Below are 14,021 nucleotides of genomic sequence, written 5' to 3'. Positions count from 1 at the left end.
GAATAGAGAGGAAACCAAGGGAATAACTTAGATTCCTGTGCATGTCTCCACAGTCTACAGGGGTACCCTGTGAACTTGGGGAGCTGCGGCTGAATCCCTGATCCCTAATAGGCCCTGGGGATATTTAATTCCCTCATCCTAGAGCGGAAGAAACGAGAAAGTAACCTGGTCTCCCTCCTGAAGTGGGGACCTACCCAGATTCTGTTCTGGAACCTGTTTAGTTCTTGTGCTGTGCTTAGTCGCTCAGTTGTGTCCGACTCTTTGTGAGTCCATGGACTGTAGCCCACCAGGCCCCTCTGTCCATGGAGATTCTCCAGGCAAGAATATTGGAGTGGGTTGCCATTCCCTCTTCCAAGCGATCTCCCTAACCCAGGGATAGAACCCAGGTCTGCCGCATTGCAGGCGGATTCTTTATCATCTGAGCCACCAGGGAATCCCGCTTAGTTCTTAGTGCCTGTTGAAAACTCCTCGAAGGATCAAGTTTTTTAAAATTTCTGCATCCTGTCAGTGTCTGGCATATAGCAGGCATTTAAATATCTAACAAAATGGCAAGCAGGGCATAAAACAATCTCTCTTTTCCTGTTATCACAGTGTTGGGCAAATTCCAGAAGAGTAAGTGAAAATTTCCACATCTGCTCACACTTCATAAAAAATCAGGAGTACTCAAAAAATGTACTTGATGTTTATTTGTTGTTGTTGTTGTTGTTTTTAAAAAGCAGCCTCTGCTCAGTTCTACATACTGGATTTTCATAACTCATCAGATTAGATGTGAATGTCTGCAGCCCTAGTTAGGGAAAGGGTGGGGGTGATTAGAGGTTAATAGAGACAAGGCATAAGCTATAAATAACCACTTAAAATGAGTAGCTATAACACTGAGTGACTTTAAGCATCCTAGAGAATGGGCAGACACTGAGATCAAGGATAGCCTTTGGACTCGAAGCTATAAGCCTCTAGGGTGAGAATCTGTGTCATGTCCAAAGGGAGGCGTTACAGCAGTTTATCATCATCACTACTTCAAAACCCTACATGTCATAAGCCTGTGGTATCCCAGCCTTAGTAAGTCCCTGACCATTAGAAATTACAATCAAGGTCAGTTCCATGCTAGTGACACAAATGCTTTTTGCTAGTGACACAAATGTTTTTGTCAGTTAAAGTTACCTCTCATTCTACTAATTCACTAGGAAACAATCTCCATCAAACATCTTCTGCTGAATAAGTAGGCTCTTCCTTTTCAGTGGTAATTTGTTGTTTAGTCGCTGTCATGTCTGACTCTTTTCGACTGTGGATTGTAGTCCACCAGGCTCCTCTGTCCATGGGATTTCCCAAACAAGAATACTAGAGTGGGTTGCCATTTCCTTCTCCAGGAGATCTTCTGGACCCACGGACTGAACCCGCGGTTCCTGCATTGGCAGGCAGATTCTTCACCATTGAGCCACCAAGGCTTCCCTAAGTGGTAATTACTCACAAATAAACTTATGTGGCCCCTAAATGGACAACCCTACATTTAACCTCACACATTCAACTGGTTTTAGTATACACCAAATACACAGAAGTCATGAGTTATAACTTATTTTCTTCTACACCAATTGTTCAAACTCTTAGTAAAAGCAAGCACTTAAGTAAGCCAACAAACCCTGAGTGAAGGTGTGGCTGGTTCCCCAGTGAAAGCATGGTAGAATGGAAGGGAGAAATTGCTCTGAAAGAGGAAAGCCACCCTTAGCTGGAACCCAGTACAGCTTAAGGAGCAGCATCAGACATAAGGAAAGCCCCCAATGACACACTCTACCCAGTCAGTGCAGCCACAGAAGAGAAGGTGAATTCAATCCAAATGGTTATTTATTCTAAAACTGGTAGCTACCGTGCCTACATTTTTGCCAGAATGTTCTAATGAGAACAGGGGAGGAGAAAGTTACAGATGTAAACAATGACACAGTTACATTTTTTTAAAACGGTAAAACCCTTTTTTTACTGGCCACTTCCAAGAATGCTTTACAGGTTGTGCAAAAACATTTACAGGCTCCATGTGGTGGTTGTTTTTCTCACAAGCTTTTCCACCTACAACAGACGTCTGATAAAACACTAAACAAGTCTTCTAAGGAAAACAAGGCTAGGGATCCCTCCTGTTAATCCGCATTTCCCCCCTTAACATTGTTTTTTTTTTTTTTTTCCCATAATAAAAAGACAGACACAAACAAAACCCAGACATCTACTGTTGTTGCGAGTGATCTCTTGGACTAAACTGACAAGGACGTGGCAGTTTCACTCTCCACCCACCTAGAAAGAGCTTTTTATGAAAAGATGACTTTCCAGTGTCAAAAGTGAACAGCAAGTACCCCCCCGCCCCCCAAAAAAACCCAAAGCGGCTTAAATTCTGTCCTTCCCCCTCCCCGCCCTGAGGGCCTAGCATCCCCACACCGTGCTGTAGATTATAAAAAGATGCTATTTGCTGCAGGACTAAACATTTGAATAGGGCTGGCAGTTTCTGCCAGAGAGTCCATTTTCTGTTATAATCTTGCCCTCCCTAAGGGGAATCTCTTTGGGCTCCAGTTTTTATCTCCTTGCCCTGACACTATAAGCACTAAAGCTTTCTCGAACACTCCCCTTAATGGTAATAAAAAGTGGGTTACAGAAAACTTCAGGCAATCACTTCACCCACTGCCACACACAAACCCACAGAAGCAGCAGGTGTCCGAAGAAAGAGAGGATGTCACGGTGAGCAAGCAAACATATTGCCTACCAGCACCCATTCCAGCCTCTGGGTCAGAGGTCCTGGTGGAGCAGAAGGGTGTCCTAGACAGGTGATTAGAGGGCCAGAACCAGAGCCTGTGCACCCTCCTGGGCACGGCAGTAACCGTGGGAGAGGGAAAGGAGATCGAATCTCAGCACAAAATTTTCAGCAGAGGACTGCCCAGGTAAGGAAGTGGAAGTGAAGTGTTTTCTGGTAGCACAACCTGGGAGTCCCCTCCCAGGAAGTACAGCAATGTGAGGTGTTCGCTGAGTAAGCTCTTGGCTGATGCAATGCTGAGCAGGAAGGTGAATGAAAACTGAAGCTCAGTATCCAAAGAGCATTCCCCATCCCACCCATATTCTTGAACCAGCGACCTGAAGCTGTCAAGAACTAGGAGGGTGTCGGTAAAGTTACTATCCCAACTGAAGTCTCTTGGCTAGATGTCTCTCTGGGCCACGCAGGGAAGATGCCCCAGGAGGAATCCTGTTGCCACAAGTCGGGAAAGGGTGCTCCTGTGCATGCACACGCTCACATTCACGCTCTTCCCAAGTTCCGGCAGCCCCACTGAGCTGCCTCCCACCCCCCCACCCTCCCCTTTTCTAGTCACTCTCTACCTGTGTATCAAAAAAGCCAGCACGGCCCTGGCCCTCCACACTGTATAAAATAGTCGCTATTCTCAGCACCTGGGCCCAGTAGCCCACACCACAGGATTCACCTATATACATATCCTGCTGCAGTGAAAAGAATCCTGCTTCGTTTCTGTGTGAGCTGAAACCCTGAGAAACGTTCCTTCTCTAGAACTAGAAGAGGACAGATTCTCTAACAGAGATGATTTCAGAGACTTCCCGCCTGTCTCAGCCTTGGAAGACAAGAGAGCAGAGACCGGCAGATCACCATCTTCAGACTGGGGGCTGTAATCCCAACTCCTCTTCCAGATTTTATGGAAATCCATAAACGGGTACAGAGAGGCTACAAACTATTCTACTCTCCAGTCACCAACAGACCCCATGCCTCCCTGGCCTGGGGATCCTATATAATAGAACCACCCAATTGGTAGCTTGGCCTTGGCCGAACAGCACAGAGGCACAGGCACGTGGAGATAGGGACACTATGGCCTCCCAGCCCACCGGACCAGATATCCCGAGAGGGAAAGGTCGGTAAAGAAAATACAAACGGTTAGTTGGTGCAAGTGATTGATAAGAGCCAATCGTTTATTTTCACTGCCCCAGTCACAAGCTTGCCCTCTGACCCGCTCCTGCCTGCTGTGGAGAGTGGGCACCCTCGAACGCTTCCCACCCTCTCCGCATCACCTCACCATCACTCTCCCTTACTCAGCTGCCAGTCCAGCTGCCTTAGAATATCAGAAGGGTGACATATTCAGTTCTTTTCCTGTCCGACTGCAGGGTATATAGGACAGGCAGCCCTAAGTGCTGCTTTCTGAGCAAATGTTTTTTTTTTTGATTACAAATATCTAACTAGGTTTGAAATGTTTTATAGAATAAGACAATATTCTTTTCAACAAACTTTAAAAAAAATGTACAGTTTTGTTGTTTGTTTCCACCTCCCCCCTCCCCCACCCCTGCTTGCGCACCCTCCCCCCACCGCCCCTCCCCGGCAGCTCAGCCCCACCCCGACAGCCCCTGTTTTCCTTGGTTGTGTTTTGAGGGGTGCTTGGCACCCCCAGAGATTCAGCTTCATGGCTGACAGGCGACAATGGCAGGGGCTTCACCGATACCCTTGGTAACCGTAGTAGTTCCTGTAGTATCGGTCTCTGTCCTGGGGATGGTGGTAGTAGTAATTCTGCCACTAGAAGAGAGGGGAGACCCTGTCACGTGGAGCCACAGCGGGCTGAGGACAGAGAGGCACGATACTCCTCCCCCTGTCCTGCCCGCCCCTTCATCTCTCCATTCCCAGATGATACTTACATCCCGGGTATACTGGTGTCTGTAATAGTCTCTGTATCTGTTGTACTCATAATCTCGCCCATAGAATCGATCGTAGTCTCCCCTGTACCGATCGTAGAAGTTACGGTAACCCTGAGAAAAGGAGAGAGGAGTGAAGATGCATGGGTCTGTAGCATCACAATCCACTGCTATCCCCCGTCTTAAATGAGATATATCTTTGCTTCGTATTATATACAGGTTTCATCTTCCCAGGATAAATTCTGCCAGATGAACAAATTAAACAGGCAAAACCCTAAGCCCTGAGGAAACAGCCCAAACCACTCTGCTCCCCAAAGCCAACAGGAATGGCTGTCACGGCCCAGAGGGAGGAGCAGAAGGAGAGCTGCACTCACCCCTCTGTTTCCAGACTGCCCCCAGCACTGCTGCCCGTAGGCCCGGTTGTCGTAGCCTCGGCGCTGCCCGCCCACTGGAAGAGAAATGGAGAGCGCGCTCAGACAGCTGGCATGGGGTCCTGGCTCCACATCTGAGTGGAAATCAAAAAGTCGGAGCCAAAGGCAATTCTGGGGGAATAGGAGGCCTGCTTCTGTCAGGCTCACACAATGTTAATTAAAGCACCAGCCAGGATCTTTTAAAAAGTCTGAGGGGGGAAGGCAGAGGAATAGAGACAAAAGAAAAACTAAGCCACCTTGGTTTCACTTTTTGAAGCTCCCCAATTCCTGCAAAACATTTAAGATGGCAAAGGACACATGGCAGAGTTAGAAACACGAGTGAAAGTGCCACTCGTGGAGGTGCAGACTTTCAGCCCTGGAAGGGATCTTGGGTATCACACAGCCCAAACCCATTTTACACAACTGAACAAAGTCTAAATGTCAAGCTCTTCCAAAGCAGGAACTGCTCGTATTTCCAGGGCCTAGCACATAGCAAACACTCAAAAAATTTTTTGCTGACTTACACTTAAAATTACACACACACACACACATTTGAATGCACACTGTGGGAAGGGGATCAAGGGACTTAATTGACAAAACTAGATAATTGAGAGGGGAAATTAATTCCACTAATAAGCTAACTTACTTCATAATCCCCCAAATTACTGAATAATGCATTCACTTTCTGATCTACATAGCTGGGTTGACCCAGTAGACAAAGAAAAAAAGAATCCTGCACAAATCCTTCAGATAAACTACAAGCGTGAAGGGGGAATCCATATGTAAAAATGAAAACTGATAAATGTGCAGGTTCAAGCACTGCTCTTCAAGGAAACAAATACTTTTGTTGAAAAATAACTACCTTTTGTTTCGATTATGGGAAAAGCACAAGAAGCTAGGAGTAAAGGACACAGGAAGAAATAAGCTCCATAAAGGGATGTCCTTAATGTTGGTGGCCCGATGTGGTTGCCTGGCCTTTCCTGTGGGTCCAGCTGCACTTCACACAGAGAACAGACTGAGGCTGGGGCTGGCAGGTCCCCAGGACTTACCGTAGCCTTGGCCTCGGCTTCGGTTCTGCCGGTTACGCTTGTTTCGATTGTTCCGGCGGTTTGTCCGCTTCTCAGAGGGGGGCAACAGCTTCCTTGCCTCCTCCTTGTATTTAGTGACAATGGGCTGAGCTTCCTCCTTCTCCAGTTCCCCATATGTCACCTCATCCATATAGTCGCATTTTTCAGGCAGAGAGAAGTTGGCTACAAGAGTAAGAGAGAAGCTCTGTGAGCCTCCAACTGCAAAAACGGGTAATATCTCATAATGAAAACTCCACTACAGCAAGAACAAGATTTTCTAAGCCTCATCTATAAATGCACAAAAATGTGCTCGGTTCACTCTACAAGTTTCTCGCTAACTGCAGCAGCCCCAGGCAAAGGGCTATCTGTAAACTGTAGATTTACAAGTTCTCAAGTGATCCATAATAAATTAAGAGTGAACTGGGTTAAGGTTCCTTATCAGGACAGAAGCAGGCAGCCAGAGGGTAAAAGTAACTGAGAAAGTTTTGGTGTAGTTAGATAAGAAATACACTTTTAAAAGAGACTCAAGAAGAAACTGACCCAAGCCTGAAGGCACTTACTCATCCATTTGAGGAGAACAGGAAGCAAGAGTACAGGGGTCTCACTAACCACCTGTGTGGGATGGGCCAGCACCAGTCTCTGGACATCAAGTTCAGAGGCTGAGTCCCCGTGGAACTCAGTTCAATGAGGTGCTCTTGATTGATAAGTGAATCCAATTAGCCCTTAGTTTCATAAAACTGAAATAAATTCCTCCAAGTGCCCCCAAATCAGTTATGGACTGGTCTAGTTCATTCTGAGTAAACTTGAGCTCTTTAGTGTGAAACCAGCTCCCATGCCCAGGCATTATCAGAATTCAAAGAGCCAATAGCTGACGGCTCTGGGTGGGATGCCAGGAGCTGAAGGCAGCATGGGGAAAGACCAAACTCAGAGGTGAAGAGCAGAACTCCAGCTCAATAAAGAAGGTTAATATTGCCTTCCAGGGAACCTTGCTGTAAGGCTTTATACGGCACATACCAAAAATCAACACCAACAAACAACAAAAGTAAAAAACAAAACAAGCCTAATGTGATATAGAAATCAAAACATACTGTTGAGATCATTCACTCCAACCTCTACCATTTCCATCTGAACCATCAGAATGTTCCATCTCTAGAATATAAATTCAGTGAAGGCAGAGCTTCATTTCATTCATTCTTTCCCTAGGTCTAGAACTGTACTGGACAAATAGCAGACACTCCTAAGTATTTACTGAATGAATAACTGACTCACTCTGCCTTGGGTTTTGATTATCCTGTGACCTATCACCATTTTTTTTTTTTTTGTATTTTATCAGAATGAATCAAGGGGTTATTGCTTCACCATTCATTCTGCTCATTCATTAATCCACAAGTGATCACATTCATTAATTTATTCCTCAGATTTATACTTTACACAGGTGAAGAATGCTCCAGGCGCTAAGAGGCCCTAGGGAGGTGTGCATGGACCAAGGCCAGGATCTCTAACTCGTAGAGGTTAGCCCACCTTTCATCTCCAGCATTATAGACTCAGGCACATCATCTCCCTCCACTTCCTTCCTCAGCTCCAGCCTCTTCTTCCAGTCCTCCTCATTAGGGACAACCACCACCACTTTCCGGGAGAAAGTCTTAAACAGTAACAGCTTCCGCCGTTGGCCAGAGTTGTACACATTACACTAGGGACAGGAGAAGTAATAGATGTTTTAGGAGTAAAAGTTAAATTCAACCAACACTTACTGAGAATCCTTCACAAGTGAGGCACTAGATTAAGAGGACTATTTATACAGTCTCTGAATTCTTCAAAAGCTACATGATGTTATCCTGTTTTACCCAACACGAAACTTGAGAGTCAGAGAGACCAAGACTTGTCCAAGGTCACAGACCTAGTAAGTGGTGGAGTCATGAATCCAAAGCTACAACACTCGATCACCTCTATAGTGTGTTTTACAGCCTGGCTCCAAATACTCTCTTGTAAAAACACTGAGAAGTGTATCTCTCAATCCAAAAAAACATTACAACCATAATTCTTGGTTATAACTGGGTAACCTGATTCTGTTCCTTAATTTAGTCTTTATATATGCACCTTATTTTGACTCTGAACAATTTTATCAAATACCAAAATCAAATGGATACCAAATCTTTTATCTTTGGGAATATTGTTAAATTAGATTTCTTTTGAATTTCTGAACAATACCTGATCAAGAATGAAGTTCCTCTTTGTCCGGGAAGCAATCTGGACCAGCTTACTAAGGCACTGGGAGGCTTGCTGAACTAAAAGGTCTCGGCTTTTGGGATCCATCTCTGGCTCCTCGAGCCCCTTCATCTGATGAGTTTAAGAGGAAGAGAAACACAAGAAATTACAAAGTAAGTTAAAGCCCAAGAGTCACTGGTAAACACCACCAATGCCACCATATCGGTTCACTGCCATTCCTTAGAGCTGTGAATGCTGTCCATTTCCTACAGGACTTATTTCCAGTCTCAATCTGGATATACCTGAAACACCCCAGGCTTTACCAGCTTTCAGAAATCTGATAACACAGCAAAGGAAAAGAAAACAAAAAACCAAAAACTCATTTCTTTATTTGTGGGGCCCCTGATCTCAGACACCTGAAAGATTCAACTCCATTGGGAAAAGATTATATAAGTTTCTTGGTATTTAAAAGCGAACACCAGAGTGATTTATCCCCTCCCACCAACTCACCCTCATTTGATTGAGCACAGTCTCAGCTCCCAGGACATTGTATCTTTTCTCAGGGTTTTCTTTTGCATATTTCAGTGCCCACTGGGTCTTTCCAGATGCAGGGAGTCCCACCATCAGAATCACCTGCAAGTAAACAGAACCAGGAATGCTATAAAAACAACCAACCAACCTGAGGGGAATGTTTACAAAGCCCAACTTCAGAACATCCTCCCCAGCTCCCAGTTGGGCAAAGCTTGAGCAGAAAAGTGACCAACCAAGCATGAGCACCAAGGTTCTGCACCCTCTCTGGCATACCTCACACTCCTCTATGGTCTTGGGAGGGACTGCAGTGCGCACGCGCTCCTCAACAGGCACGGCATGAATGAACACAAACTCTTCTGGTGGTGGGAAGAAGGGCTCCTCCTTCTGACCAAAATTTAATTCTACAACACAATTTTTGCAGAGGACATGGGGTAGAAGGGCCCGATCTGCTAGGGATTCCTTGCTGATACGGAATGCCACACCGAGGTCTTCTCCATTCTTGGAAAAGGAAAGTTCTACTTCTTCGGCCTCAAAATTCTACAACAAAAGACAAGAGCATTTATGGGCACACAGGCCTTGCAGTTGATTAATCTCGCAGTTCAATCTTTTTCCCCCAACTTCAATTGCTACACAACTATGTAAGCAACGCATCAACTGCAGAAGAGACGCAGCTGATGGGAAGCAAAGGATCTCCAGGGCCCTCCATCCACTCTTTGCTACAAACCCACAACTTTCAGGAGCACTTACAGCAAAGCATCCAATGACATCATTCTCCCCAAAAGTCTGGCCAAATTCCTCAAACTGCCCATTCTCTGCCTTGAGTCCTCGTCCATCAAAACCATAAGAGAATTCATCCTCACCTAGAAAAATCAGCAAATTAGTTTACCTACACTCAAACTTCCCACAGAGCAGCAAACACAAACATGATTAAGTTAAAGGTAACTTTACCAAGCTGTGGATGCGAAAAATCAACAGACCATCCAACTCGAAGGAGAGAAACCTCTGTGCAGCCTTCTTTCATTGGGAGATTCTGGGTTACCTGGACAAGTCAGAAAAGGAACTTTTCAGATACTCTGACCAACTCAAGCAAAGTCTGAGTTATGAAAACAAAATTTTGATACAAACCAAAAACAACTATCACAACTCAGCGTCAGAAAAACAACCGTCAATGAACGTAAACCAAAGTCATGAGGGTTAATTCCTTGGTTACTAGAGCTAAGGTCATCTTTCAAGTATGGTACCTTTCTCTGATAAAATACTGGTGGCTGCAAGTCCAGTATAGAGTAGTTTAATGACTAATTTAATAAATGAATGGTCCTAATGGTAGTGTACACACTACCTTGGCCTCAAAGCAGACTTTCCCCTTTGTCACTCCATAAGTACTTCTGGCCCCAGACCAAAGGGTGGGGAACTTCTCTGAGAAAAGTGGCTGTCCTCCATAGCGGTCTTTGCTGACTTGAAAATGGAGATCGGAGGTATCTGTTAAGAAAGAAGCAATCTTTTTACTCCAATGGAACACAAAGGTACCCAGTTCTCAAGCATGGATACAAAATCTAAATCTCTTAAAAGCTGCAGGCCAGGAAGTTTTTAATCCCCAAAATCTCTTTTGATTGGTTAAAAACCCCAACCTGTCTGCCTTATACATACACGTGTCCAGGTTCACAAGAGTGTGATCCTCTTCCTCGTCTTTCACCTCTTCTTCTGGGGGTGGTGGAGACTTTGAGCTACATGTATGAGAGAAAAGCAAATATAATGTAACCAAAGTCCTTTAATTCGAGAGGTGTCTGCATGACTTTAGGTCTGTTAAACTACCAGTGAATATACAATTCCAGCAGGCAGCTTCTTTCAGCAAATGAGAAAAGGGCAATGGAAGCATTCAGAGTAGATTCGATCAAAGACTTAGGCCTATAAGAACCTATTCCATTTTTAATCCACCCCCTTTCTCCAGACTCTCCAGTCAACCTCAGGTATACCAAAATTGGAGCAGAGACTGCCTTCAATGAAAGGGACTGTTTCCCTCACCGGCTGTGGTAGGCCTCCTCTCGGAATTCATAGTAAGCTCGGCCATGTTCATCCTTCTCATCCCGCTGTCTCTTTACCCCCCGCCGCTCACCATCTGAGCCTGCTGGTTTTGACTTTTCACTATCTTGGTCATCTCCTACAAAAATGAGGGAAAGAAAATCAGCAGTTTTCATACTGGAGTGTAGAATAAGCTCAGAACCAATAGAAACTAAAGGAGGACTGGCATATCTGTCTAATCAGAAGAGCCAGGTTATCCCCACTGCATCCACAGAATGTTTTATTTCCAAAGATTATTTTTCTGTCATTGGATGGGATTATTATTTTTTTTTTAAAAAAAAGGACATTATGGGCTAATTTCAGTCAAAAAGTATACTGAAAGTTAGCCAATTTTTGCATTCTAAATTTATCTGCTTAAATCAGGTCAAACTTGCAGATTTTCCCACTTACATGACATAAAAGAAACATGCCATAAGTTTTTTAAAAACTTCATTGCTTAACTTTGATTCTTGACTATCAGATTTGGATTTAAGCTAGAGACTTAATATATATTTTTCAACACTTTCCCAGTGTTGTGGTACAGAAGCCTCATTTTGTTTCTTTCTTTCTTTTTTGAAGAGTTTGACTTTCCAGCTTTAAAATGCACAGCCATACACAGCTTTACTTACATAGCAAATGAACTCTGGCACTTTATACAGAGCTCTTACCATAGATTTTTACTGAAACTTGCAAGAACAAACCATTAAGTCACAAGAGAGCCATAAATAATACTGCATCTTTACCTCACATAATTTGGGGCAGAAAGGTGTTGTCATATATTTAGTAACATTTTTTACAAGAGAAAAAAAAAAACAACAGAATTTTTCCTTGGACTTCTGTGGTTTGCAACACTAACACTAAAGGTTTTTTTGTAATAACCTCTCTAAAGAAGTTATTTATCTCTCGAGCTTTTTTACCTGCTCTTTGGGGGTACACATTAAGACAAAGATTATGTAATGGGATTTTTGTTCCAGGACATAGTACAAGCTGCAAGTTGCATGCGACTGTTGTAGAATGGGTTCCAACTATACCATCATACCCAGCAGCAGCCTAAAAACTGCAGTATAAAAGGAACTAAAAAGCAAGCCACTTCATAGTAAGAATGGGAAGCAGCTCTAGTTTTCCTCCCACTCTGACAGATAGTTATGGATCAGCTGTAATCATCCAATCACTTCAAAGGAAGTGAGGAAGGTCACTAACTCCCTGGGGCACCTCTATACATTCTCTTCCACAAGGTTATTCAATGGACCCACCAACACCCCAATCATTTCAATTCAAGAAATCAGGGACCCAAAATGTAAAAGGCTAGCTAAGTGTATAGTAAACATACAAATTTGCCCTTCGATATCCACTCAAATGAAAGATTAAATTTTAATCATAATTCAGGCAAGGTAAAACCCCTAGCCAAGTAACGTTACCTAACTTATTCTAAATGTTCTAGATTAAGATGTTCTCTTTCGTAGTTAACCATTAAACTCGACACCCTCACACTGCAAGCTACTTGAAGCAAGCTACTGCTGCAAAAGCAGGAACAAGGTTAGATTTCCAGATTTTCGGCGTAGCTCAAACTCTAGTAATGAGCTTTTGATGGGGCGAACTCTTGACGAACTTAGCTTATTGCTTAATTTTATGGCGAAAAAGTAAACAGTCCGGTGGCCCAAAGGCCGAAGCCTCCAACAGTCGGTCTGGCTGTCCATGTAATCAACAATTCCTCAGCACATTCCCGGTTTAGGAAAAGATAACCAGCACCGCGGGAGGCTGCTCCAACAGGTAGCTCGTAAGCAGTTCGCATGGGAAACCGCTTTATTTCCATTCACTACCACCAAGTAAGCAATCAAGTTAGGAAGGAACCTCCCTCCTGCAAAGAGTGGGGCCACCAGAGGTAGACAAACCCTCCGGAAAGGAGGAGAGAGGACGAAAACCACCTCCCCTGGGGAGTCCCGGCAAACGGCGATGGGAATCTGGACCCCGCGGTGCAGGGCTCGGTGCTGGGTCAGGGGCGCACCCGGCAGGTTGGAGCCCGGCTCCGCTGCCAGCTCCTCACCCTGTTCCTCTGCGGCCTTGTCACCCGGCGCCTCGGATCCCGGCGTCTCGTCCCCGCTCCGCTCCTCCGGTTCATCTTCCTCCCCCTTGCCGGTGCCCTGCTCTTCGCCACCGTTTACCCCACCTGACTCGGCTGTGGCCTCCTCCGCCGCTTTCTCGGAAGCATCGGGCTCCGCCTCGGCCTCCACGGCTGCCGCCTCTGGGGGCTCCGGCGGCGGCTGCGCGGCCTGGCCCGAGGCCTGGGCAGGGGGTGGCTCTTCGTCCTCGTCCTCAAGCAGCGCCTCCTCGTCCTCCTCCTCCTCCTCTTCGTCCTCCTCCTCGTCCCCACCCGGGCCGCCGCCCGACGCGGCCACAGGCCGAGGCTCCGCCTTGCAGGCCCCGCCGGGCCCGGCCCCGCCACCGCCGGCCTCGTCCTCGAGCATCTCAGCGTCCAGCGCCTCCTGCAGCCGCTGCGCCAGATCCACTTTGAGGCCGCGCGAGTCCAAGCCGCGCCGCTGCAGCTCCGACCGCAGCTCGGTCACTTTCAGCCGCTTCACCTCCATCGCCGCCGCCTCCTCCGCCTCCCGCCACCTCCTCCCCTGCGAACCGTCGACCGAGCCCGACTGCGCAGGCGCCGCCTCCGCCTCACGCGCCAGCACGGAGCCCGCGAGAGCGAGCGCACGCACGCACGCACGCAGGCAGGCAGGCTGGCAGGCGGCGGGCAGCGCGCAGCCTCCGCTACGTAGTGTTTATTTATCGCCCTTCCTCCCTCCCCCTTTCGGCCCCCGGAGCCCAAAACAACGCAGCGGGAAGCTGCTTCCTCTCCAGCCGACCATCGGCTTCTCTGCCGCGGGCGGGCGGGCGGCGCGCGCCCAGGACGACGGACTTCCCTCCGTTTACCTCCCGCCCCTCTCGCCCCCTAGGCCAATCGCCGCCGGCGGCTTCACGGCGCAGCCGCACCGGATCCGGAGTCGGGGAAAGGCTGGCTTCGGCCCAAGTGCCTCGTCGCAACGAGGCGTGTGCGTACCCCACTCTCCGTACTTCCAGCCGGGGCTGCGCAGCCGCCTGGCGCTCCTTC

The 14,021-nt window shown here is 46.6% G+C and overlaps 1 protein-coding gene across 1 annotated transcript; it reads right to left on the bottom strand.

Moving 5' to 3' along the window:
- Positions 1-2,148: 2,148 nt before the first annotated feature.
- HNRNPUL2 (heterogeneous nuclear ribonucleoprotein U like 2) lies at positions 2,149-13,786 on the bottom strand. The gene is made up of 14 exons (XM_070359473.1): positions 12,966-13,786; positions 10,886-11,021; positions 10,511-10,587; positions 10,203-10,342; positions 9,812-9,902; positions 9,611-9,723; positions 9,137-9,400; positions 8,843-8,965; positions 8,336-8,464; positions 7,649-7,817; positions 6,110-6,310; positions 5,025-5,098; positions 4,654-4,764; positions 2,149-4,534 (listed from the first exon to the last, which is right to left on the bottom strand). The coding sequence occupies exons 1-14, from the start codon at positions 13,504-13,506 to the stop codon at positions 4,454-4,456; spliced, it is 2,250 nt and encodes a 749-aa protein (XP_070215574.1). The 5' UTR covers positions 13,507-13,786; the 3' UTR covers positions 2,149-4,453.
- Between the last annotated feature and the right edge of the window lie 235 nt (positions 13,787-14,021).

The sequence above is a fragment of the Bos mutus genome, chromosome 22 (assembly GCF_027580195.1).
Source record: "Bos mutus isolate GX-2022 chromosome 22, NWIPB_WYAK_1.1, whole genome shotgun sequence".
Taxonomy (NCBI): Eukaryota; Metazoa; Chordata; class Mammalia; order Artiodactyla; family Bovidae; genus Bos; species Bos mutus.
The sequence above is the reverse complement of the archived record's forward strand: the minus strand, read 5'-3'. Positions and strand labels throughout refer to the sequence as shown.